The sequence below is a fragment of the Leucoraja erinacea genome, chromosome 15, assembly GCF_028641065.1.
Source record: "Leucoraja erinacea ecotype New England chromosome 15, Leri_hhj_1, whole genome shotgun sequence".
NCBI classification, from domain to species: Eukaryota; Metazoa; Chordata; class Chondrichthyes; order Rajiformes; family Rajidae; genus Leucoraja; species Leucoraja erinaceus.
The window spans coordinates 28,942,277-28,969,301 of record NC_073391.1 but is presented as its reverse complement, the minus strand read 5'-3'; the positions used below and the strand labels follow the sequence as shown (position 1 = coordinate 28,969,301).

General features: G+C 45.9%; 1 protein-coding gene across 6 annotated transcripts in view; it reads left to right on the top strand.

Annotated features, from left to right (window-relative positions):
• Positions 1 to 27,025, top strand: part of LOC129704093 (VPS10 domain-containing receptor SorCS1-like) — a 678,236-nt gene that overhangs the window by 466,891 nt on the left and 184,320 nt on the right. For all 6 annotated transcript variants that reach the window (XR_008724683.1, XM_055646979.1, XM_055646982.1 and 3 more), the window contains exon 5: positions 17,156 to 17,229. Coding sequence is in view for 5 of the 6 variants with exons in the window: in XM_055646979.1 (XP_055502954.1) it covers positions 17,156 to 17,229 (74 nt within the window). In the remaining variant the exon portion in view is untranslated. The remainder of the gene's footprint in view (positions 1 to 17,155; positions 17,230 to 27,025) is intronic.

Here is a 27,025-nt window from a genome sequence, read left to right as displayed (position 1 = left end):
CTCTTTGAATAACAAACTACATATTTATACATTAAAGTTTTTTTTAATTTCTCCTGTTAGCAATGAAATATGTTATTTGGCAGCAACATTTGTAAATAAAACCATCTAGTTGATTAATTTAGTCTATCGCTTGAAATTTAAAGCCCCATTAAATAAATATATTGATGTGTTAGTTGAGCACTGTTCCGTGGCAAAATGGTTGCTGTTAAATAGTCCCCAGGAATATAATCTGCATAGCTACACCCTCAAAGCATTAAAAGCAGCCATATAAAAGATAACCAAATCGAAATAAATTATCTTTGTCCACTTGTCATGGGTCTCACATCAAGGATAAAATTGTCAATTACTATAGGTAAGTTAATTTTAATTTGTCAGAGATTCAGTGCCTTCGTGTACAAATAAATATTTGTTTAGCTGCTGACAAGGATTAGCATGTTCAAAGTAACTTGCTGTTAGCATGTGATTTATGGTCAAACCGAAAATTTATTCAGCTTAGCACTCAAAGAAATAATTAAATTAGAGTACAGCATAGTTACGATTCAATTCGCACTTGGTTGGATTTTCTTGAAGTGTGACAGTGTAGCCCTCATGCCTTGAACACAATTTCAGTTCAGTTGACTTTAGATCCTCAGACTTTAGAGATACAGCGCTGAAACTGGCCCTTCGGCCCACTGAGTCTGCACTGATCAGCGATCGCCCCATACACTAGCACTATCCTACACACTAGGGACTATTTATAATTTTACCAAAGCTAATTAATCTACAAACCTGTACGTCTTTGGAGTGTGGATGGAAACTGGAGCACCCAGAGAAAATCCACACAGTCACAGGGAGAATGTACAAACTCTGTCCAGACAGCACCCTAACTCAAGATCAAACCCGGGTCTCTGGAGCAGTGAGCAACTCTACCACTGTGCCACCCATTTATTGGAACTAAATTGTGTAAAGGGTGGACAACATTCCATAACCAACTGCCTTTACTTTTAGAGAGACCCTGGGAACTGTGGATACTGGTTTAAAAAAAGGACACAAAGTTTGAATTAGGGTCCTGACCTGAAACATTACCTATCCATGTTCTCCAGAGATGCTGCCTTACCTGCTGAGTTATTGTGTCCTTGTATCCATCGCATATTGTGGCCTCTTGCGTAAATCAGTATCTGCAGTTCCTTGTTGCTACAGAAAGATTATTTATCCTAATTTCTTCAACTTAACTGAAGAGTCTAAATCTTTTTGCAACCTACACCATTCTGTAATATGCTCTTTGTTTACATCAGAGAAGACAACATCTCCTTCAGAAATGTTTCACAAGAATCTCATTTCAACTTCCAATGTGTAAACCAAAATGTTTTCCTCAATTTACAAGGAGATGTGGCGATATCTACTTAGTTGGGGATAATCCAGGGCATGTTTTGTGATTGAGATCTATTCCAGTAGTTTTATTATCCAGAACAGGTTTTGTGTAAAATGTGTGAGATGGTGCCATAATCTGACGAAGCTGTTGTAACCCATACACTTAATGGTAAATGACAGAAACCTGTTTTGTGCAGTAATATATAGGCAGCTAGAAGCTGATTAGTGTTGTCAGTCACAGCTTTATGAATCTCCTATATTATTTCACCTAGACTGGATATCTCAGTTTTGGCAATAGTGGTGGTTTGGTTTGGTTTATTTTTGTTTATTTTTAGTTTATTGTCACGTGCATTGAAGTACAGTGAAAACCTTTTTGTTGCATGCAATCCAGTCAGTGGAAAGACTATACACAATTACAACCGAGCAATCTACAGAGTGCAGATGCGAAATAAAGGGAATAACGTTTGGTGAAAGATGAAGTCTGGGAAAGTCTGATTACAGATAGTCTGAGGGTTTCCAATGAGTTAGATAGTGTGTCAGCTGCTTTGTGGGGGATAGGGGGTGTGGGAGAGGGGGGTGTGGGGGAGGGGGTGCGTGGTGGAGGGGGGGGGGGGGGGGGGGGATGGGGGGGGGGGGGGGGGGAGGGGGGGAGGGGGGGGTGGGGGGGGGGGTGGGAGGGTAGGGGGGGGGGGAGGGGGGGTGGGAGGCGGGGGGGGAGGGGGGGGTGTGGGGGGGGGGGATGTGGGGGATGGGGGGAAGTTGTGGAGGGGGTCCTGGGGGAGGGGTGGGGGAGGGGGGGTGTGGGGGAGGTGGGGGTGGGGGGGGGGGGGGTGGGGGGGGGGGGGGGTGGGGCGGGGGCGGGGTGGGGGAGGGGGGGGGGGGAGGGGGGGGGGTGTGGGGGAGGGGGGGGGTGTGGGGGAGAGGGGGAAAGGGGGGTTGCTCGCACTCTGGTGGGGGGGGGGGGTCTGTGGGGGGGAGACCTTCAGTGTGTGGGGGGAGGGGGCGGTGGGGGAGGGGGGGTGTGTCACGCAGGGGATCCTCGCACTCTGTTCACCCCGCACCTTCAGCTTTCGGCCTCACGCAGCAGATCCCGGTCCCACTCCGGCTTCACTCAGAGGCTTCCGGTTCAACTCAGCAGCTTCCGGCTGGCAGTGCTGATCGCCGCAGAAGCAGCCACAGGCTGCACACTCTCTGCGAGCTGCTGACTCTCCCCGAGCTGCTCAACATACTGCGCCCCTTCAGCTTTTTATTCTCCTCGCCAGTTTCCGGAAGGGGCGGTTTTTCGATTTTTAAACCATCCCAACTTTTGTACTATTTCACCCATCGGAACAAAACTTGTTTGACTTGCAGCAGAGGAAAATGGTGAGTAAGGTGGCGAAAAATCATAGCGCTATGGGTGATTGTTTTTGCACAAATTTAAATACAACGCAGACCGGAAGTGGTCAAGGTGAGAGTTTTAGTAATAGTATAGAAGATGTGTCAGGAAAGTTTTTGTACACAAAGATTGGTGGGTGCCTGGAATGTGCTGCCGGGGGAGGTGGTGGAGGTAACAACGATGCTGATATTTAAGAGGCTTTTAGAGAGGCACATGGAAGTGCAGAGAATTGAGGGATAGTGATGGTGGTGGTGGAGCCAGATATGATAGTGGTGTTTAAGAGGCTTTTAAATAGCCACATGGTTCAAGGAATGGATGGGTATGGATCAAATGCAGACAGATGGGATTAGTTTAACTTGGCATATTGTCCTGAAACAACATTGTGGACCGGTTCCTGGGCTGTATTGCTCTATATTCTAAGTTGTTCTATGTTGTAGTAGGATGATCATGGGGTCATTTCAGAAGCCTGGAAGAGATGTGGAAAAAATAAAGTGGGAGAAATTATGACGTTAGAAATTTCACTGAGGTAATAATCACTATGATGTTTATTTTTAAACAAGCAAAGGACTTAGATTCTGTGTTTAATGGTCTGTTGGCAACAATGAAGTAGGTTAACAATGATTAATTCATATTCAGTCACTGTAAAGGCCAAGGCTTAAAATATCGGTGTGGAAGGATATGGTTTTGTAAGAAAATGCATGGAGATGTTGAGTTGTGATCCAGGATAAGATTAAATAGTAAATATTCGTGGAAGACATTCATTCCCTCATAGCTACCGCCAAAACCACAATATTGTAGACAGCATATGGCACCGCTAGTAGAGTTGCTGCCTCACACCAGAGACCCAGGTTTGGTTATGACCTTGTGTGCTCTCCGTACAGAGTTTTTACATTCACCCTGTGATAATGTGGGTTTCCTCTGGGTGCTCCAGTTTCCAGCCACATCCCAAAGACATGCAAGTTTATTGGTTAATTAGCTTCTGTAAATTGTCCCAAGTATGTTGGATAGAACTAGTGTACGGATGCGTTTATTATGAATGGTTTGGAATCATTGAATTATTTTTAGATTAAGCAGGTTTAACATTGGTAGACAATAACACCAGCCAGGTTTGGAAAGGTACAGAATTGATAGAGGAAATTAACATAGGCAGGACCAAAACTGTGCAGGAGGGGAACTGCAGTTGCTACCAAAGATAGACACAAAATGCTGGAGTAACTCTGACGTTCAGGCAATAGGTGAATAGGTTTTTGGGTGGAAACCCTTCTTCAGACTGAAAGTAGTGATGGGGGGAGGGGAGGAAATAAACAGGAGGCAGGAAAAGGCCAGAAAAAAATCAGGGCCAGCAACAGATTACCTCAGGAAGGGTGGAGCCCACAATGGCCCATTGTTGGTTGGGGAAGGTGTGAATACAAGAGGGTTGCAAGGATGCGAAACAGTGCAACTGGTTGGGCGAATAGGATGGCGGAGGAGGGGAATGGGAGGGAATGCAGGAGTTACTTGAAATTAGAGAAATCAATGATTATATCGCTGGGTTGTAAACTGTCCAAACAAAATATGGTACAAATTTGTTTGGAATGTGCTTCATTGTAGATCTTTACTCTGTGATAACATTATGAATTTTGATTTTGGAGTGTTAATTTTGTGGGGATAAAATTAATCTATAATGAGAGAATTTCTTTAAGTAAAGGATAAGTAAAATTTAATCTACAGGTTGTACAACCTCAACCTTTTGGTCGCCCAATTATAGGAAGGATGTCAACAAAATAGAGAGAGTACAGAGGAGATTTACTAGAATGTTGCCTGGGTTTCAACAACTAAGTTACAGAGATACGTCCGGATGCTCTTTGTGGATTTTAGTTCAGCCTTTAACACAATCATCCCGGACATCCTCATTGGTAAACTGGTCACTCTCGGCCTCCCCACTGTCACATGTGCCTGGATTAAGGATTTCCTCACAAACCGGCCCCAGACTGTGAGACTTGGCCCCCACCTCTCCTCCACTCGCAGGTTGAGTACCGGTTCCCCACAGGGCTGTGTGCTAAGCCCCCTCTTATACTGTCTCTACACCTACGACTGTAGTCCGGCCCACAACAACAACCGCATCGTCAAATTTGCTGACGACACTACTGTGGTCGGACTTATTTCAAAGGGAGACGAGGCAGCCTACAGAGAGGAAGTCCTGAAGTTGACAACCTGGTGCTCAGAAAACAATCTGGCTCTGAACACCAGGAAAACAAAAGAGCTCATTGTCGACTTCAGGAGGCACAGCACCGACTTAGTCCCCCTACACATTAACGGCGAGTGTGTGGAGAGGGTCAACACCTTCCGGTTTCTCGGCATCCATATCGCTGCTGACATCTCCTGGACGGACAACACGACGGCGGTCATCAAGAAGGCTCAGCAGCGGCTGCACTTCCTGAGGGTCCTCAGGAAGCACAACCTGGACTCTAACCTGCTGCTGACCTTCTACCGCTCGTCCATCGAGAGCCTGCTGACATACTGCATTACAGCATGGTATGGCAGCTGCACCATGGCAGACAGGGAGAGGCTTCAGAGGGTAACCAGGACAGCGCAGAGGATCATTGGTTGCCCTCTCCCCTCCCTGATGGACATCTACACCTCCCGCTGCCTTAGCAGGGCAAAGAAGATCACCAAAGACAGCTCCCATCCTGCGTTTGGACTGTTCGACCTGCTGCCCTCTGGAAGGCGCTATAGGTGCATCAAATCCAGGACAAACAGACTCAGGAATAGCTGCTTCCCGAGAATTATATCTACCATAAATTCAAATCCACACATGCACTGACTACACCGCCCAACACGGACTTCCATCTGTATATATGTATATATGTATGTAGCGCCGTAGAATTTGTGCACCTATTCCCCCCCCCCCCCCCCCATCTCCCTTCTGTTTTGTTTTTCTGTTTCTTGTTTTTTGTGTAAAATTGTATGTATGCACTGAGTACGAGCAGCTTTCAGTTTCACTGTACATGTATAGTGACAATAAATGGCATATCTATATCTATATCTAGGTTGAATAAGTTAGGTCTTTATTCTCTAGAGCGCAGAAGGTTAAGGGGGGACTTGATAGAGGTCTTTAAAATGATGAGAGGGATAGACAGAGTTGATGTGGACAAGCTTTTCCCTTTGAGAATAGGGAAGATTCAAACAAGAGGACATGACTTCAGAATTAAGGGACAGAAGTTTAGGGGTAATATGAGGGGGAACTTCTTTACGCAGAGAGTGGTAGCGGTGTGGAATGAGCTTCCAGTGGAAGTGGTGGAGGCAGGTTCATTGGTATCATTTAAAAATAAATTGGATAGGCATATGGATGAGAAGGGAATGGAGGGTTATGGTATGAGTGCAGGCAGGTGGGACTAAGGGGAAAAAAATTTGTTCGGCACGGACTTGTAGGGCCGAGATGGCCTGTTTCCGTGCTGTAATTGTTATATGGTTATATGGTTAATTGCACCGTTATCTGACTCCACCCGGAGATGAAATGTTACTGATCCTTACCTTTCCAGTCCACCCTAACATCGGAGCAGCATGAAATAATTTGTTTTCCCTTTCTTATTATTAGTCTTTGATGTACTTACGAATGCGTGATGTTTTTTTGAACAGAACTTGAACAGAAACGCCATATGTTCCATGGGAAAACGTCAGCAGTTAGCCCAGGAGGTTTAGCACTCCTGAGTGAGTGTGAATAGTCCCAAACTTTAGATAAGTTTAATTTATTGTCACGTGTACCAAGGGTGCAGTGAAGAGCTTTTGTTGCATGCTAATCAGTCAACAGAAAGACTATATATGATTATAGTATAATTCAGCCATCCTCACTGTACAGGCACATGAAAATTTGAATAATGTTTAGTGCAAGATAAAGTCCAGTAAAGTCCGATTAAAGATAGTCTGAGGATCTCCAGTGAGGTAGATAGTAGCTTAAGATCTGTGTCTAGTTGGTGATAGGATAGTTCAGTTGCCTGATACCAGCTGGGAAGAAACTGTCCCTGAAACTGAAGCTGTGCGTTTTCACATATCTGTACTTCTTGCCTGATGGAAGAGGGGACAAGATGAAATGACCGTAGGAGACTCATTCTTGATTATGCTGGTGGCCATGTCGAGGCAGCGTGAAGTGTCGATGGAAGCCCATCTATTCCCCGACAGTTTCCCCAACTGCCCACATGTAGTTCGAGTGGTGACACCATAGTGTGTGGCAGCCTCGCTTGCAGCTGTTCGTTCTTCACCCTTTTTTTAATTTTTAGTTTGTTAACAAGTTTTGTTCTGGAGGCCTTTTAGTCTTTTTATGTGGGGGATGGAGAGGGAGGGGGGAAGAGGGAAACCGTTTTTTCCAGTCCCTATGTGGGTGAGGATGCGTCCATCCTTCCTCCGAGCTGCATCTTCGCCCCCTCCTCGCGGCCTACAATTTTGATTGGCGCGGCCTTTCCTGTCGGAGACCGGCCAGAGCTTCGTGCTGCAGCTTCAGCACTGAGGAACCATCACGGAGCGGGGTGATGCCTTACCCGGGTCGCCGTGTTGGAGCTCCACTTTATCAACGTGGAGCCTGGGATCTCTCGCCGAGTTGACTTTATCAACGTGGAGCCTGGGATCTCTCGCCAAGTTCGCCGCGTTGGAGCTCCGCCCAGCACGGCCTGTGGACTTAGGGAGCCGCTGTCTCCGGGAGGAAGTGGACCGGCGAGAAGGCCTGAAACATCGAGCCACCATAGCGGTGACCGCGAAGGCCTCAATAAGCCCCGACCACGGGTGAACATCAAGGAAGTGGACTGAACTTTGCTGCCTTCCCTCACAGTGGGAAACGTTGATTCCGCTGTGGGGGGATGTTCTTTTATGTTTAATGTTAAATTCTATAATGTTGTGTTTATTTTATTTGTGTGCTGCAATGGCAACTCAAGTTTCACTGCACCAATTGGTGTATGTGACAATAAATGTCCTTTGTCCTTTGTAGTCAGTGGTGGAACACAAACTAGATAAATTACCCTGGTTTTAGATTTAGGGTTAGGCTTATTTTTGTCGCATACACCAAGGTACCATGAAAAGATTTGTTTTACATGCTATCCAGTCAAATCAGGCAATACTACACATAAGTTCAATCGAGGCAATCTCATGTACAATTATGGAGCGAAGGAGGAGATACTGAGTATAGTTCTCATCAGTTTAATTCATCAGTTCCATAGAAAAAGTCCAATGTCTACAAAGGTATTGAGGTGAATCGGACAGTACCATAGCTTATGGAAGGACCATTCAGAAGCCTGAAGTGTCAATAGTGGGAGATCTGGTCTGTGTGATGGACTGGGCTCCATCTACAACTCTCTGCAATTTCCAGTGGTCATGGGCAGAGCTGTTCCGAAACTAAGCTGTGATGCAACCCGACAGTATGCTTTCTATGGTGCAACAGAGCTCTCAAGTCAATAATGCATGAAAGCCCACTTCAACTGGCGCAAGCTGTTCTGAACCTGTTCATTGTGCACACCATTTAGTTTTGATGCTCCTTCCATCATCGAAAGGTGGAGCAACCTTGAAGGGAGAAGGTCTCAATTTCAGGAGCTTGTGCAATAGTGTAGTTGGTAGAGGCAACTGGCCAGTGATATGGGAAATGCCTGATTCAGAAGGCTTGAATCTTGAACCATTACAAACACCATGGAAAATGCCTCTAAACATGGTTTGAACATGGAACACAGAGCAGGCACTTCAGCTCACAATGTCCATGACAAACATAAAGCCAGGTTAAATTCATTTCTTATGCCTGCACATGATCCATATCCTTCCATTTCCTGTATATCCATGTGCCAATTTAAAAGTCTCTTAAATGTCTCCATCAAAGGGGCGGCACATTGGTGCGCTGGTAGAGTTGCTGCCTTACACGGCCAGAGACCCGGTTCGATCTTGACTACGGGTGCTGTCTGTATGGAGTTTGTATATTCTCACTGTGACCAGATGGATTTTCTCTGGGTGCTCCAGTTTTCGACCACACTCCAAAGACGTGCAGGTTTATAATTGGCTTCTGTAAAATTGTCCTTAGTGTCTAAGATAGAACTAGCGTATGGGTGATTGCTGGTCAGTGCAGACTTGGTGGGCCGAAGGGGCTGTTTCCACACTGTACCTCTGAACTAAACTAAATATCTGCCTTCACCACCACCCGTGCAGCACAACCCAGGCACCCACCATTCTCTGTTTAATAAATATCGCGTTTAAGCTTTGCCCTCTCATCGTAATGCTATGCTCTCCAGTCTTTGACATTTCTCATATTTTATACACTTCCATCAGGTTTGGAGAGTAAGTCACGCTTGTTCTCCAAGCTTTTGAGCAGTATTCTTGATTCTATGCAGATTACTCATGAGGTGAAACCACTTTGGAACCATGAACAGTTTAGCGATGGCATTTCGATACATAGAACGAAGGCAAGGGTATAATATGGTGCCAGGAAGTGAATGACGTCTTTGTATTAATGGATTCTGTACTGTAATATGTGTCAGTTTTAATCATAATAGTTCATCTCCCCATACTTAAATCTGTTGCTTCAAACATGGATCTCACTCTCAGCTGTAAGGCATTTGTCTGTCCTCAATGAGAATTATTTTAGCATTGATGTTCCATTTCAGGCTTCTAACAATTACAGTATACCTTTGAAACATCTCAGTGTTTCAACACTTTTGATGTATTATTAATATATTTCTTTTGAATTGTCACCACAAGAAATGCATTACGCTGAGTACACCAGATTAGAGATTTAAAATAACAACAGATGTTGGAAACATTCAGACAGAATATCCGCAGGGCGGGAACCAAGAGTTATAATCTCGGGCTGACGACTTTCCCTCTGAACTAGAGGGGGCAGCACGGTGGCACAGCAGTAGAATTGCTGCCTTACAGCGCCAGAGACCCGTGGGGCGATCCTGACTACGGATGCTGTCTGTACGGCGTTTGTACTTTCTCCCCATGACCTGTAAGGGTTTTGATCACCCGTTCACTAGTTCTACCCTACACACTTGGGACAGTTTTACCGACCAATTAGCCTACAAACCTGCGCCTCTTTGGAATGAGGAAAGAAACGTGAGCAGCCGGAGGAAACCCATGCAGTCACTGGGAGAAAGTACAAAGTCCGTACACACAGCACCTGTAGTCAGGATTGAATCCGGATCTCTGGCATGGTAAGGAAGCAATTCCACCACTGCACCACTGTGCCTCCCTTTATTTTATTCCTGCTTCCATGCTCTTGGGAGCCTGGAAATATTATGCCAAGAGACACAAGGATGTGTGCAATAAGACTGTAGCAGAGTGGAAAGACATTTCGGCGCCACTGAGAAGATCTCAAGTCCTTTCCAGTCTTGAAATGTTCATCGATCTCCAAGGACTGCTATGATCATGGCTGTTGTCCCATGGAAACCTACAATGGTTTTCCAGTAGATTTATTTCTTAGATGATTTTTCAACAACATATCTATTGACGTAAGTGTCCCAAAGAATAGTTAGGTGGTCTCACTAGTTTATTTTCTATCTAGATCAATCAATTTTCCATTCCACGCCTTCAGCTACACAAATTAAGATGAGTTTGCAAAATGTTTTGGGTACTGCGACTTTATGCAAGGAAGACTATTTTTCTTCTGACCCAGCAGGAATTTAAATTTATTTTATAATTCCCCGGTGGTCTGTCTTAAATAAGTTTTGCTACAAGTCATGGGGAAATGGTTGGAATAAGAACATTCTACCTTGCTCCATCAAATTCAATTAGCAGACCATAGCATTTCTGAGCTAAAGGATATATTATTTGTTTGATTTGCAGTCTTGTGTGTTTTCTACAGCCTCTTAAAGTTCAACTAATCTCCTCTGCCTGCACATGATCCATAATCCCTTCATTCCCTGCGTATCCTCTGTGTAATAAAAACTGTGCCCACAAATAGAACATAGAACTTCTCTCTAGAAATGTTGCCTGTCCCGCTGTTACTCCAGCTTTTTGTGTCTATTGTGGGGGGGGGGGGGGGGGGGGGGGGGAAGAGGGTGCCCCCTCCCATTGGTACGGAACATTTGCATTTTTCAGCTTGAAATTGTGCAATATGGTGCATACTGTAGCGAGTCTTATAACTTACACTTGAATGCAATATATATGCTTTAAATTGGATTGGAGCGTTTTTGAAAGGGGGAGGCTGTGCGATCACTGGGGGGGGGTACCCGGTGAGGGAGTGGAGCAACCGAGTGGGGAGAGGGTGTGGAAGAAGGGTAGGAACTTTTTGAAATTTGATGTATTAAAATCATGTTTTAGTGCACTGTAGAAGTATGATTTCAATGTTTTTTGTATGAAGTATTTTTAAGAGGTAACTTTTTAAGGGGTAACTTTATCCACACAAAGGGTGATGGGTGTATGGAACAAGCTGCCAGAGGAGGTAGTTGAGGCAGGGACCATCCCAACATTTAAGAAAAAAGTTAGACTGATACATGGCTAGGACAGGTTTGGAGGTATGGACCAAAAGCAGGTAGCGTAGCTGGGACATGTTGGCGGGTGTGGGCAAGTTGCGCCGAAGGGCCTGTTTTCACACTGTATCACTCTATGACTACATTATACCTCCACCATGCATGAATGCTTCAAAATCAAGTGATCGAGTTTTATTGCCATATACTCAAGCATAGAAACATAGAAAATAGATGCAGGAGTAGGCCATCGGCCCTTCGAGCCAGCACTGCCATTCAATATGATCACGGCTATCCATCTAAAATCAATACCACTTTCCTGTTTTTTCCCCATATCCCTTGGTGTCGTTAGCCCCAAGAACTAAATGTAACTCTCTCTTGAAAACATCCAGTGAATTGGCCTGCACTGCCTTCTGTGGCAGAGAATTCCACAGATTCACAACTCTCTACGTGAAGAAAGTTTGTCATCTCAGTCCTAACTGCCCCCCCCCCCCCCTTTATTCTTAAACTGTGACCCATGGTTCTGAACGCCCCCAACATCGGGAACATTTTTCCTGCAGTTACAGTAAGTGAAAATCTAGCAGGCAAGCAGGATGCTTTCTCCAACCACCCCCATTTGAAGTCCACTACCTTCCACCGTTTCTACCCAGTGCTTGGTACTTACTTCCAGCAGCCACTGGTTGTCCTCCAGGATGCACCGAGCCGCAGCCTGATCCATGCCGGTCACCTGGGCGAATTCGACAGAGACTCTCTCTCCCCTCTCTCTTCCGCTATATCTCCTTTCAACCCCCCTCTCTCTATCTCCTCCCTCTCTCTCCCCCCTATAACCGCCCCCATTTCTCCCCTCTCCCTCTTCCCCCTCTCCCCCTCCCACCTTACTCTTACCCCTCTGTCTTGTCCCCTCTCTCCTCTCTCCTCTCTCTCTCCCCCCTCTGCTTCTCTCTCCCCTCTCTTTCCCCTAACTCTCTCTCCCCCTCTCTTTCCCCTAACTCTCTCCCCCTCTCTTTCTTCTCTCTCTCTCTCTCCTTCTCTCCTCCCCTCTCTCTCTCTCTCTCTCCCCCTCTTTCCCCCTCTTTCTCCCTCCCTCTCTATCTCCCCCTCTCTCTCCCTCTCCGTGAGACTGTCCCCTCTCTTTCCCCTCTCTCTCTGTCTCTCCTCTCTCTCCTCTCTCCCCCCTCTCTCTCTCCTCTCTTCCCCATTTCCCCCTCCTACCTCACTCTTCCCTTTGCCTTTGCTCTCCCCCCCTCTCTTTCTTTCCCCTGTCCCTATCTCTTTTTTCTTTGCCCCCTCTATCTCTCTTTCCCCCCCCGTTTCTCTCTTTCCCCCCTTCTCCCCCTCTTCCCCCTCTCTTTTTTACCACCCCTCTATCTTCCCCTCTCTCTCTTCCATTCTCTCTCCTACCCTCTCCTCCCTCACCACCCCCTCTCTCTCTCCATCCCCTTCTCTCTTTCCCTCTCTCCCCCCCTCTCCTCCTTCTCCCTCCGTCCTTCTCTCCCTCCCCCCCTCTCCACCTCACTCTCCCCCCTCTCGTCCCCTCTCCCCTCTCTCTCTCCCCCCTCCCCTCTCCCTCTTCTCTCTCTCCATTCACTCCCCTCTGTCTCTCCCCTCTCTCTCCTCTCACCCCCCTCTCTCTCTCCCCACTGTCTCCCTGTCTCCTTCCCCTCTCTCTCTCTCCACCTCCCTTTGAGAGTCTGTCCCTTCGGCACAGAGACTCGCGGCAGCAGCGGAACGCTTCTGACGCCTCCGACGCCCGGGACACTCGCACTGTCCGGAGTGCTCCATGGTCAAAGCTGCAACGAGCGACACGCTGGCCCCGGCAAACACGCGATCGTCCCGGCTCCCCGCATCTGTTCCGGCCGCTGGTTCTGCTCCCATCCCTCCCGCAGCCCCGGCTCTCCATCGCCCGCGGACCATGCAGTTTATCCGAGTTTTGAAATTTTCGTTGATCACAAAATTTCTCACCACTGAGCGTGTGAAATTTCTGATGAGCGTGAGGGCGTGAGAGTTTGCTTGAGGGCGTGATCCTCACGCTCAAAGCGTGAGAGTTGGCAGCCCTGCTTCTTACACATAGAACAGTACAGAGCAGGAACAGGCCCTTTGGCTCACAATGTCTGTGCCAAACATGATTCCAAGACCAACCCTTATCTGACTGCACATAATTCATCTCAGCATTCCCTGCATCTCTGTGTGCCTATCTAACAGCCTCTTGAATGCCTTTATCGTATCTGCCTCCATCACCATCGCTGGCAACAAGTTCAAGGAATTCACCATCCTCTGTGTAAGTAAGTAAGTAAGTTTATTGGCCAAGTATTCACATACAAGGAATTTGCCTTGGTGCTCCACTCACAAGCAACAACATGACATACATTGACAGTTACGAATGACTCAGAAAACACTAAATATAAATAATAATAAAACATTAATGATAAAACACCATTGTTTAAGCATGTGAACCAACACAATACCAGATCAAAGGGAGGCTACGGATTTATCCACGGAGTAGAGCAACTTGTCCGTGGATAAAAACAGTTTTTATGTCTGGCTGTGGCAGCTTTGACAATCCTGAGTCACCTTCCAGAGGGAAGTGATTCAAAGAGTTTGTGGCCAGGGTGAGAGGGGTCAGAGAGGATCTTGCCCGCTCGCTTCCTGGCCCTTGCAGTGTACAGTTCATCAATGGAGGGAAGGTTGCAGCCAATAAACTTCTCTGCTGATCGGATGATTCACTGCAGCCTCCAGGTGTCGTGCTTGTTGGCTGAGCCAATCCAGACCATGATGGAGAAGGTGAGTACAGACTCTACGATGGCCGTGTAGAATTGGATGACCATTGCCTGTGGCAGATTGTGCTTCCTCAGCTGCCGTAGGAAGTACATCCTCTGTTGTGCCTTTTTTACTGTGGAGTCAATGGTAACCCCACACTTAAGGTCCTTGGAGATGATGGTTCCCAGGAACTTAAAAGACTCCACAGATGTGACTGTGGTGTTGTTGATGGTGAGTGGGGTGAGGGGAGGGGTAGCTCTCCTAAAGTTTACAATCAATTCCACTGCCTTAAGACCATGGAGCTCTAGGTTGTTGCGATGGCACCAGGATGCCAGTTGTGACACTTCCTGTCTGTAGGCAGATTCCTCCCCATCCTGGATCGGTCCAATCAGGGTTGTGTTGTCCGCAAGCTTGAGAAGCTTGACAGAGGTGTCTGTGGAGGTGCAGTCGTTGGTGTAGAGAGAGTAAAGGCGAGGAGAGAGTACGCAGCCTTGCGGTGCTCCTATGCTGAGCGTTTGCGCATCCTAGATGTGTTTTCCCAGCCTCACATGCTGCTTCCTGTCTGTCAGGAAGCTGGTGATCCACCGACAGAGGGGTTCAGGCACAGTCAACTCGGAATGTTTGGAGTGTATTAGCTCTGGCACAATGGTGTTGAATGCAGAGCTAAAATCAACAAACAGGATCCTCGCATAGGTCGCCTGGCGGTCCAGGTGCTGTAGGATGAAGTGCAGGCCCAGGTTGACGGCATCATCTACAGATCTATTGGCCCGATATACAAACTACAGAGGGTCCAGCAGGGAGTTTGTGATATTGGCCAGTACAAGCATTTCGAGTGTCTTCATGGCTACAGAGGTCAGTGCGACAGGCCTGTAGTCATTAAGACAAGTAACCCTTGCCTTTTTGGGTACATACAATTTGCCCTGCACATCTCTGTTAAATGTAGCCACACTCATCTTAAAGTTATGGCCGTTTTTCATTCATCCTTGCATCCTGGAGAAAAAGTTTTGACTGTCTCTCCTCAACCACTGAAGTGCAAGAGTAAAGAATGCCGTCTGAAGAGGGGTCCAGACCTGAATCGACACCTCTCCGTGTTCTCCAGATCTGCCGCCTGGCCCGCTGGGTTACTTCAACACGTTGTTTTTGTTTTTTTGTAAACCAGCATCTGTTGTTTCTTGTCTTTAACTTGGTCCAACCTCTCCTCACAGCTAATACCCACTTATCCAAGCTCCAATAGTGGTGTTTCTTTTGAATATGTGGTGGAGGATGAACATTGGCCAAGAAGCAGAACTATCCCCTTGTTCATCTTCAACCTGTAACAGGGGATTATTTTACCTGCAAGAGGTTTGTCTGAGCTCCAACTTAATAGACATGAAAGATGGCACTTCATATAATGCAGCACTCCCTCAAGGTAAAATATCATCCTACATTTTGGGCTTGAGTCCTGGAATCGATTATTAAGAACTTTGGTTTATCATTAGTTAATATACAGAAACCTGGAAGCGTATGTAATCTCGTGAAAGCTGTTTTCCGAGCGTCATAAATTTTCAGACAAATATTATGCTTCAAGGTAGTTGAGTTGTTAATAGGATGTGGCAAAATGCCATTGCTAGTTTCTGCAAAAATCTGAATTAGATTTGTTGTGCAATATCAAAACAACTGTGCATTTTGAAAGCTCTTTAGGGAGAGAATTTAGTTCTTGTAGCTTGTCCTTCCGTGGAAAATCAAGATCTCATTCCCCTGGAGAAGCAAGAACCAGTCTCTGATAACACTCTGCCTGCACGATATGAAGAGGTTCGGGCAGCACAGTGGCACAGCATAGGTTCCTGCCTTAAAGCGCCAGAGATCCGGGTTCAATGCCGTCTATGGGTGCTGTCTGTATGGAGTTTGAACGCTCTCCCTGTGACTGCATGGGTTTTCTCTGGATGTTCTGGCTTCCTCACTCCAAAGAGGTGCAGGTTTGTAGGTTAATTGGCTTCTGTAAATTGTTCCTTGGGTGTAGAATAGAACTAGTGTGCGGGTGATTGATGGTTGGCGCAGACCCGGTGAGCCGAAGGGCTTGTTTCCACTCTCCATCTCTAAAACTGAAACTAAAACTGGAACAAAAACTAAAGCTAAGTCGGTAAATGCACCAGACATTGACATGCTTTTCACAGGAAGTTTCAAATTTCCTTCCAGAAGTAGTCGTACAGGTTAACGACACAGACTTTCAGTGTCCGAGGCAGGCACGCCACATTCCCAGGCTTACTGATACTCCAGCTGTTTCTCCATCTCGGTCGACAGATGTTGGCGCAGGCATTGACTCCTATAAAGCCACACTTCAAAGACCGGCAGAGATCAAAGACATTTGTAGATGCCAAGATGCTGGATGCCTCCTGAATATCTGGACAGTGGCCACTGTTTATGGTCTGTGCAAAACAGATGTCCGTTTCACCTTTAAGGTGACTCTCATCTCCATCTGGCTGATCCAGCACTGAGTTGGAGAAGGAAATCCCTTATATATATCAATGGTTCTATGATGTTTTCTTTGTCACATTTGCAACCGCACAGTGAAAATTATTTTTGCATATATTCCAAATGCAGGCGCTGTCATTTTTTTGGCATCATCATGCAATGGTTAGCCATCGCGCTCGATGTACTGGGGTAGTTCCCGTGAACCGACGTCCCTCTCCTCTCCTCTCCTCGTCATGCCATCTTTGTGTCCCCAGGGACACTTCCTGTGGCCGACCTTGAAGGCGCTACAGGCATTACCCCGGTTCACCCTCCTACTGGCCCCTAGCTCCTCACGCCTGATGTCTCCAACAGCTCTCTCCTGGCCCTGCCGTCTGCTGAGCCTTAGGACGAGTTCCCAGTCTGATGAGCCTTTGGGCAGGTTCACTGTCCTGCCATCTGATGAGCCTTCCAACAGGTCCCGCCTAGATATATATACTGAACTTTTGTTTGTTGTTATTATGGGTTTTACAGACTACTATGTTTACATGCTGCTGTAAGTAAGAATTTCATTGTTCCGTTTCGGGACAAAGGATAATAAAACACTCTTCACTTTTAACTTGGAAACAGGCCCTTCAGCCCACAGTGTCCACACTGTCCAACGATCACCCTACACTAGTTTTAACCTACACACCAGGGTAAAGAAGTGGGAATGGTTTAAAATAGGTAGCAGCCCTCGATCCGGTGTGGACAGACAATGGAACTGGAACATTGTGGACACGGTGTACTTCGATATGCCTTCTAATGTTTGCCCCCCCTTTTTGCCTTGCAGTTGTACAGTTCCAGTGACTTCGGACGAAGGTGGCAACTGGTCCATGAGAGAATCACTCCAAACCGCTTCTACTGGTATGTGTACTCGTTGAACAAAGTCCAGAAATCTGTTGTCCTCCAGCATCAGAGAGTCAGTGCAACTGCCCCAACCAAGTCGCACCAGCTTCTCGTTTTCACCCAGCAAACAGCTAACAATGGCCTGTTTCCCATATCATCCTTACTTTTTATGCATATCTTTAATTCATTGTTCTTTATCGCTCTACATCATTGTCTATATCTCTCATTTCCCTTATCCCTAACTAGTCTGAAGATGGGTCTCGAGTCAAAACATCACCCATTCCTTCTCTCCAGAGATGCTGACTGCCCCCTGAGTTACTCCAGCTTTTTGTGTCGATCTTCAGCAAAATCTAAACTGTTGTCTTCCAGATGCTTTATTATTACAGTCGAAAAATCCTACCCTTTCTTTCCCCAAGATCCCACACCGACCAACGTCCCATCTACATTAGTCCCACCTGTGTGCGTTTGACCCATATCCCTCTAAACCTGTCCTATCCATGTACCTGTCTAAATATTCCTTAAACATTGCAATAATACTTACCTCAACTGCCTCCACTGGCAGCTCATTCCATACACCCACCACTCTTTGTGTGGAAAAGTTTCCCCTCAGGTTCCTATAATGATGCCCCGTGACACCATTGATTAAGCATGTGAACCAACACAATACCAGATCAAAGGGAGGCTACGGATTTTGGGCTGTTGAGTAAAGCAACTACTCGTGGATAAAAACTTTTTATGTCTGGCTGTGGCAGCTTTGACAATCCGGAGTCGCCTTCCAGAGGGAAGAGATTCAAAGAGTTTGAGGCCAGGGTGAGAGGGGTCAGAGATGATCTTGCCCGCTCGCTTCCTGACCCTTGCAGAGTACAGTTCATCAATGGAGGGAAGGTTGCAGCCAATAACCTTCTCTGCTGATCAGGCGATTCGCTGCAGCCTCCAGGTGTTGTGCTTGGTGGCTGAGCCAAACCAGACCATGATGGAGAAGGTGAGAGCAGACTCTACGATGGCTGTGTAAAATTGGGCCATCATTGCCTGTGGCAGATTGTGCTTCCTCAGCTGCCGTAGGAAGTACATCCTCTGTTGTGCCTTTTTGACTGTGGAGTCGATGGTAGCCCCCCACTTAAGGTCCTTGGAGATGATGGTTCCCAGGAACTTAAAAGACTCCACAGATGTGACTGTGGTGTTGTTGATGGTGAGTGGGGTGAGGGGAGGGGGAGCTCTCCTAGTCTACAATCAATTCCATTGTTTTAAGAGCTCTAGGTTGTTGCAACGGCAGCAGGACGCCAGCTGTGATACTTCCTGTCTGTAGGCAGATTCCTCCCCATCCTGGATCAGTCCAATCAGGGTTGTGTCGTCCACAAACCTGAGAAGCTTGACAGAGGAGTCAGTGGAGGTGCAGTCATTGGTGTAGAGAGAGTAAAGGCGAGGAGAGTGTACGCAGCCTTGCGATGCTCCTATGCTGAGCGTTTGCGTGTCCGAGATGTGCTTTCCCAGCCTCACATGCTGCTCCCTGTCTGTCAGGAAGCTGGTGATCCACCGACAGAGGGGTTCAGGCACAGTCAACTCGTGTTGGAAAGTTTGGAGTGTAGTAGTTCTCCCTGTATGACCGCATAGGTTTCCTCCGGGTGCTGCGGTTTCCCCCCTCCCCCAAAGATGTGCGGGTTTGTAGGTTAATTAGCCTCTGTAAATTGCCTCCTAGTTTATAGGCAATGGGATAACATAGAACTAGTGTGTACGGGTGATCTTTGGTCAGAGTGGACTCGGTGGGCCGAATGCCCGTTTCAAAGCTGCATCTCTAAAAACTAACAAAAATCTATAAAGAACTAGGAAACAGTTGCATTTCTTTCAATGACAAAAAAAAGTATTCCTCAATTTAAACATAGAACATGTCTGTGCCGAAAATTATGTGCCGAAAATGATGCCAAACTGATATCATCTGCCTGTACATTATCCATATCCCTCTAATTCCAGCACTGATGTGTCTCTCTAAAATCCTCCCAAACACTTGTAGCAGCTTAATAGTTTTTTTACTGCATCAGTAAAAGATTCATTTTTCGAGGTGTCACTTGATTAATGGTGGTGAGATCTCACAGACTGTAGGTTGCCCATTAAGCATATGTAGTCTGAGATATAGACAAAAGACATACATAAAGTGTTGGAGTAACTCAGCAGGTCAGGCAGCATCTCTGGAGAAAAAGGATGGGCGATGCATCATGCTGGGTCCATTCTTGCCTGAAAGTAGGGGTGAGTGGATGGGGGGGGGTGAAGAGCTGGGGGTCAGAAAAGAGCAGGACTAATCAAGGCCGGCCTCAAATGACCTCAGGCAGGGTGGTGCCTGGTCAGCCCATGGTTGATGGATGCAAAATGCATGAGTAACTCAGTGGGTCAGGCAGTGCCTCTGGAGAAACAGACTAGGTGATGTTTCAGGTCATGGAAACATAGAAAATAGGTGCAGGAGTAGGCCATTCGGCCCTTCGAGCCTGCACCGCCATTCGATATGATCATGGCTGATCATCCAACTCAGTATCTCATCCCTGCCTTCTCTCCATACCCCCTGATCCCTTTAGCCACAAGGGCCACATCTAAGTACCTCAGGTCGAGACCTAAGGTCGAGACCCTTCTTTAGACTGAGAGTCAGGGAGAGGGAAACTAGAGGTATGAAAGTGCTTGGCCTGCTGAATTACTCCGGCAATTTGTGTCTATCGTCGGTGTAAACCAGCAAGTGCAGTTATTCCCTACCCAAGCCCCTTGTCGGCTCGTCCACAGTTCTCCACAGTTTTTCCCTCTTGAGATCACAACAGTGGTCCCTAGCCAACAATGGGCTTACCAGTTACCGCACTGCCTGAGGTCATTTGTGGCCGGCCTTGATTGTCCTGGTCTCATCGCACCTCCAACTCCTCACCTCACCACTGCTCATCCCCTATTTTCAGTCTGAAAAGGTTCCTGACCCAAAACATCACGCATCCGTTTTCTCCCGAGATGATGCCTGGCCCGTTGAGTTACTCAACACACTGTGTCTATCTTTGGTATAAACCGGCATCTGCAGTTCCTTGTTCCTATATATTGAGAGATAGACAGTTTTGTTTCTCCTTAAATGAGCATTCAAGTGCAGTCGGTGGCGTAGCGGTAGAGTTGCTGCCTTGCAGTGCCAGAGACCCGGGTTCGATCCTGACTATGGGTGCTTGTCTGTACGGTGTTATACCTATGATGCTACAGGGGTTTTCTCCGGGATCTCCGGTTTCCTTCCACACTACAAACAATTACAGGTTTGTAGGCTAATTGGCTTGATATAATTGTAAATTGACCCGAGTGTGTGTAGGATAGTGCAAGTGAGCGTGGATCACTTGCCGGCACGGAAGGGCCTGTTTCCACGATGTATCTCCAAACTAAACTAAACTAAGCATTGTTATCTCATAAGATGTACAATTTTGAACCTATTCTGGCAATTGTAAAGATTTCTGCTGATCATCGCCATGTGGGTGTACGTACCACACTCTGCTGTCTGTTGGGATTAAAGGTAAATAATAAAGGCTTTTGGAATAAGATGTATAAAAAAAAGCTGAAGCACAAAGACACAGCGAGAGAGAAAAAAAGGTTCTAATAGTGGAAGATGAAGCAAGACACAGGAGAACTGTTAAATAAATGCCTTTCATTATTACAACTGCTGGTGGGAGTATGAGTGTAGGTGTTCATGAACAGAATATAGGAGAATTGATGGGCTGTGCATGTAATACCTAGAACTGGAATCCAGTGGTGTTTAGAGGGCAGCACAATGGCGCAGCAGTAGAGGTGAATGCGGGTGATGTCTGTGCGGAGTTTGTACGTTCTCCCTGTGACGTGGGTTTTCTCCGGGTGCGCTAATTTTTGCCCACTCTCCAAAGAGTGTATGGATTAATTGGCACTGGTAAAAAATGGTAAATTGTCCCTAGTGTAGTGCTAGTGTACGTGGTGATTGCAGATCAGCGCGGACTCAGTGGGCTGAATGGCCTGTTACCTCGCTGTATCTATAAACTAAATTAAACTAAACTAAAAGATGTAATATCTCTGACCCCTTGTCAGGATTGAACCCAGGTCTCTGGTGCTGCAAGGCATCAGCTTTACTCCTGCGCCATCCTGCTGCTGGAGTACTCCAGTATCTTGTGCCTATATTTGATATAAACCAGCATCTGTCATTAATGTTATAATTGTTTTATTGTTGGTACTGCTAGCCAGTTAATGGGGAGCAAGTGGCCAGATATCACAAAACTCATTTAGGTTTCAAATAGTCTGCAATTAAGCTGGAGCTGTAGGCAGGTTGTGTAGCTGAAGGCAGGAATCGTGAACACATCAAGATAGCTATTAGAAGTGTGTGTCTGCCTTTGAAATACAGATTGTAGGATTTTAAATATATCTGAGCTGATTTGTGAGTGGACTGATCAAACGCATTGTGTTATATCTCTTAATATAGAGCATCCGGTTAGCTCTCTTTCACTTTTACCTGCTGTAAGCAGAGGCACAAAGCTGTCTTTGCTCCTCCTCGGGACATTTTACTACATTCAAAATAACTCCACACACTTGGAAATCAGCTTTAATGTGCAAAAGCTCCAAAGATGCATCAGTCAAGTGCGGCACGGTGGTGCAGCGGTAGAGTTGCTGTCTTACAACGAATGCTGCGCCGGAGACCTGGGTTCGATCCCGACTACGGGTGCTGTCTGTACAGAGTTAGTACATTCTCCCCGTGACCTGCGTGGGTTAGTTCTGAGATCTTCGGTTTCCTCCCACGCTCCAAAGACGTACAGGTTTTTATGTTAATTGGCTTGGTAAATGTAAAAATTCTCCTTAGTGGGTGTAGGATAGTGTTAATGTGCAGGGATCGCTGGGTGGTGCAGACCCCGTGGGACGATGGACCTGTATCCTCACTGTATCTCTGAACTAAACTAAAGTGACAAGCTTTGACAGTGGCCCACATGGAGGGATAAAAGGCTCAGTTCAATGGCGAAGGTTTCAAAAGAGATTCTTAAAAGCTGAGAAAAATGTAGAGAGGCAAATGCAGTGCCCTAGGCCGAGGCGTTGAAAGCAAGGCCAACAGCGGTGGAGAAATAATTAGTAATAAATGAACGAGCCGTCTGAATGAGAGGGATGCGGAGCTCCAGGTCTGACCCAGGTAGTGGGGAAAAGAAACAAAATCCATGGAGGGGTTTGAAAACAAGGACAGGAATTTTAAGATGGCATAGATGCTGAACCAGGAATCAATTTTAAAATGCTTAGGAAGGTACTGCAGATGCTGGTTTACGTTGAAGATAGACACAAAGTCTGAAGAAGTGTCTCGATGCAAAATGTCACCTATTCGTTTTCTCCACAGATGCTGCCTGACCCGCTGAGTTACTCCAGCATTTTTGGTCTATCTTAAATTTTAAAGTGTTATTTAGCTGTCCCCAACTGATTTCGCTGTTTGGAGTTATAGTGATGGATTCATGGTATATCACTGAAGTATGTTTTACGGCCCGACCAGTGGTCATACAACTCTGTGCAACATCACAGCACACTTCAAAAGTTGATGTTCTGGGTCTAAATCTCGGAATTCCCTTCCATAGGACTATAAGACATAGATGTAGAATTAGGACAGCTGTATCAGGCAACTGAACCATAATATGAACAACAACAAGAGAGTGGTTGTGACCTCCCATCTACCTCATTGGAGACCCTCAGACTATCTTTAATTAGACTCTACAGGACTTTACCTTGCACTAAAGGGCCTGTCCCACTTGGCAATTTTTTTTGGCGACTGCCTGTGTCATTGACTGACGTATCAGGGTTGCCGAAAGATTTTGAACATTTCAAATCCAGCGGTGACAAAACAAATGTTGCGACACTTGAGGAGACACCGCGCGTCAATACATCATCACGCCGCGTCACTTTGCATCACATCGCGACTTTTTCGGTGATCTGATATGTCAGTCAATGATGCCGGCAGTCGCCCAAAAAAATAATCGGCAAGTGGGACAGGCCCTTAAATGTTATTCCCTTTGTCATGTATCCGTACACTTTGGACAGCTTGATTGTAATCATGTATAGTCTTTACGCTGACTGGATAGCCGGATAGAATGCTATACCCTCTCCACCCCCATTCTCCTGCCTTCTCTCTGTAATCTTTTACAACCTTGCTAATCAAGGCCCTATTAATCTCCACTTTAAAAATATCTAACGACTGGCTCCACAGCCATTTGTGGCAATGAATTCCACAGATTCACCACCCTCTGGCTAATGAAATTCTTCCTCAATTTCCTTTTAAAGGCACGTCCTTTTATTGTGAGGCTGTGTTCTTTGGTCCTAGACACGCCCACTACTGGAAGCATCCTCTCCACATCCCTCTTCTCAGGGCTTTCATTATTAATTAGGTTTCCACGAGATTCCCATTCATCCTTCTGAAGTCAACGAGTACAGGCCCAGAGCCACCAAACGCTCCTCATAAGTTAAGCCAATCGTCTCCAGAATCATTCTCGCAAACCTCCTCTGGACCCTTTTATTATATGTCTGTGCCTTCTGGTCCTAGACTCTCCCACTACTGGAAACTTCCTCTACACATCCACTTGATCCCACCAACATCTCGGGGGCAATTGGGCATGGGCAATGAATGCTGGATTTGGCAGATCCCAGAGTGGCTAAACTGTGGAAAGACAATACTTTATGGAAAAATAGGTGGAGAAATGCGGCTGATATTTATTACATTGATTCTCTGATATCATGTTGCCTAATTATAAGAGTGAGCTTGAATAATCACAACAAATGGCATAGAATTTACTGTCAGCAGTAATCTCGGTTGATTGAAGCACTTACAGTCAGTAATCTGCTGGCAAATGGATGCAGTTCTAACTGACTAAGTGCCTTTAATGCATGGTTCTTCACCCACTCCAACTACTCTTACATTGGAGTTCAGATCCCAGAGTAAGCCTTGAATTCACGACCATTGTAATACAAAGGAGGCAATGATAGTGGCTGTGTTCTACAAATCGTCCCCACATGCCACTATTATTCAAGAATGGAAGTTTTAACTCAGTGAAATCATTTATTGCCTGAACTAAAACATAAACCCTTTGTGAAGGCCAGTTTCCACAATTTTTATTTCCCAAATTCTCAATATATCCTTGTCCATTTTAAAGTAATTATCCCTCTACTCTTTGCTAGTTATAATTAATTTAGAATCAACTGATGCATTTCACATTCTTGTGTCCCTTTGCTCAATTCATTCAGTTTTACCCTTCATCTATTTAGCTTTGATTTACCTGCCAGCAACAATTATCTCTGGTTAAGATGTTTATTCATTTTATTATTTTGGACATCTCTCCTTGATCTCAATTTGAGTATGCAACATGTTCACTCCAAACTAAGTACCCATTACCCTGGTAAATCAGCAGTCTGATCTCTCCAGTGTTCCAGAAACAGGCTCTTTATCCCAGTTAAAATCTAACTATTATTTCACACAAAGTTGGCTTGATTTTTCACAAAGTGCTGAAGTAACTCGGGGGTGGGGAGGGAGGATGGAATGGGGGAGGGGGGGAGGATGGGTGGGGGGGGGGGGGGGGGGGTTAGGATGTAGTGGGGGAAGGGGGGAGGATGGAGTTGGGAGGAGGATGGAGAGGGGGAGGATGGAGAGGGGGGGATGGAGGGGGGGGGGGGGGGGGGGGTGAGCGTAGCATGGTGGTGCAGTGGTAGAGTTGCTGCCTTACAGCACCTGAGACCCGGGTTAGATCCTGGAAGGGGGGAGGGGGGGAGGATGGAGGGGGGAAGATGGAATGGGGGAGGGGGGTTAGGATGGAGTGGGGGATGGGGGGAGGATGGAGGGGGGGGGGAGGGAGGATGGGGGGGGGGGGGGGGGGGGGGATGAGCACAGCACAGTGGCGCAGTGGTGGAGTTGCTGCCTTACAGCACCAGAGACCCGGGTTAGATCCTGAATATGGGTGCTGTCTGTCCAGGAGTGTACATTCTCCACAGGACGGCCTGTGTACTCTCTAGGTTCTCCCTTTCCTCCTATACTCCAGACATACAGGTTTGAAGGTTAATTGGCTTTGGTAAAATTGAAAAAAATGTCCCTAGTTTGTAAGATGTATGTTGCCTAGAAATGCTGCCTCGCCTGCTAAGTTACTCCAGCACTTTGTGTCTTTTTTTTCTAAACATTTCTTAAAACATATTTTCATTTTCAAAGAATTATCTATTGACTTACAGAAATCCAGTTTCTATGCCAATCAGTGAGCCATCAGTGAACATTATGCATATTCATGCTGCTCTTAGATATATTTTCAGAATTTAGCCGTCATCTGATCTGTTTACATTGGGTATGATGCAAACTCCTGCTGAATGCTTAAATGAAACCAAATATAAACAGGTTATATGTAGGACGGAACTGCAGATGCTGGTTTACACCAAAGATAGATACAAAATGCTGCAGAATAGAAGGAACGGGTGATGTTTTGGGTCGAGACCCTTCTTCAGGTGTTACATGTTTACCGGTATTCACATATAACATATACATGCGAGCTATGCAGAGACTTTACTTCATTATTCATTCCTCGATTCTCCATGACTATTATCTATTAACCTTTGACACACCCAAGTATAACAGCACGTTGATCACAAAGTGCTGGAATAACTAATTGTGAATTCCATCTCTGGCCATCTGTGATGTATGATGGCAACATCATTGCTTCAGTCAGTCAGGAAAAGAACCCACATTTCCTGTGGAAACTTGATGGACTAACTGAAGCAAGGGAGAAAGGATGGATTGTTTTTAATGGATTGTTACAGCCAGTGCATTATCTCGACCGTTTACTGCCTTGGAAGAAATGAGGCAACTAATTAACCATAAATGAGCAATGTGGTAATGATCAGATAATCAATTTTAGGAATGTTGGTTCATAGGCAGACATTGCTGGACCAGATACTACCAGAGGAGGTAGTTGAGGCAGGTACAATCGCAATGTTTAGAAAACATTTGGACAGGTACATGGATAGGATAGGTTTCGAGGGCCAAATGCAAGCAGGTTGGACTAGTGTAGATAGAGCATGTTGGTCGGCGTTGGCAGGTCAGGCCGAAGGGCCTGGTTCCATGCTGTATGACTATTAGTCTGGGCATAGAGTGAACTCCCGTCCCTGTCTCTGAGTGATCTTTTGCATCCACTCTTGAAGGTATTTCAAAGACAGCACCTTTAGCAGTGCAACACTGCTTCAGTCCCTTGTTAATGTATCATTCTAGGTATTGTGGCCAAATGTCTGCGGTAAAACTCAAGATAGAACCTACAATAAGAGTCAAGAGTTTTATTGTCATATATCCCAAACAGATAAATGAAATTCACACTTGCAACAGCACAACAGAAAAGGTAAATATAGTACTTTAAACAATATAATCAACAACAAAAACTCTTCAGTGTACATACAGTGTCCTCCATAATGTTTGGGACAAAGACCCATTATTAATTTATTTACCATATTTACTCCACAATTTGAGATTTGTAATAGAGAAAAAAAAATCACATGTGGTTAAAGTGCACAATGTCAGATTTTATCAAAGGCCATTTTGATACATTTTGGTTTCATCATGTAGAAATTACAGCTGTATACATAGTCCCCCCATTTGAGGGCACCATAATGTTTGGGACACATGGCTTCACAGGCATTTGTAATTGCTCAAGTGTGTTTAATTATCTCCTTAATGCAGATGTAAGAGAGCACTCAGCACCTAGTCTTTCCTGCAGTCTTTCCACCACCTTTGGAAACTTTTATTGCTGTTTATTAACATGAGGACCAAAGTTGTGCCAATGAAAGTCAAGGAAGCTATTATGAG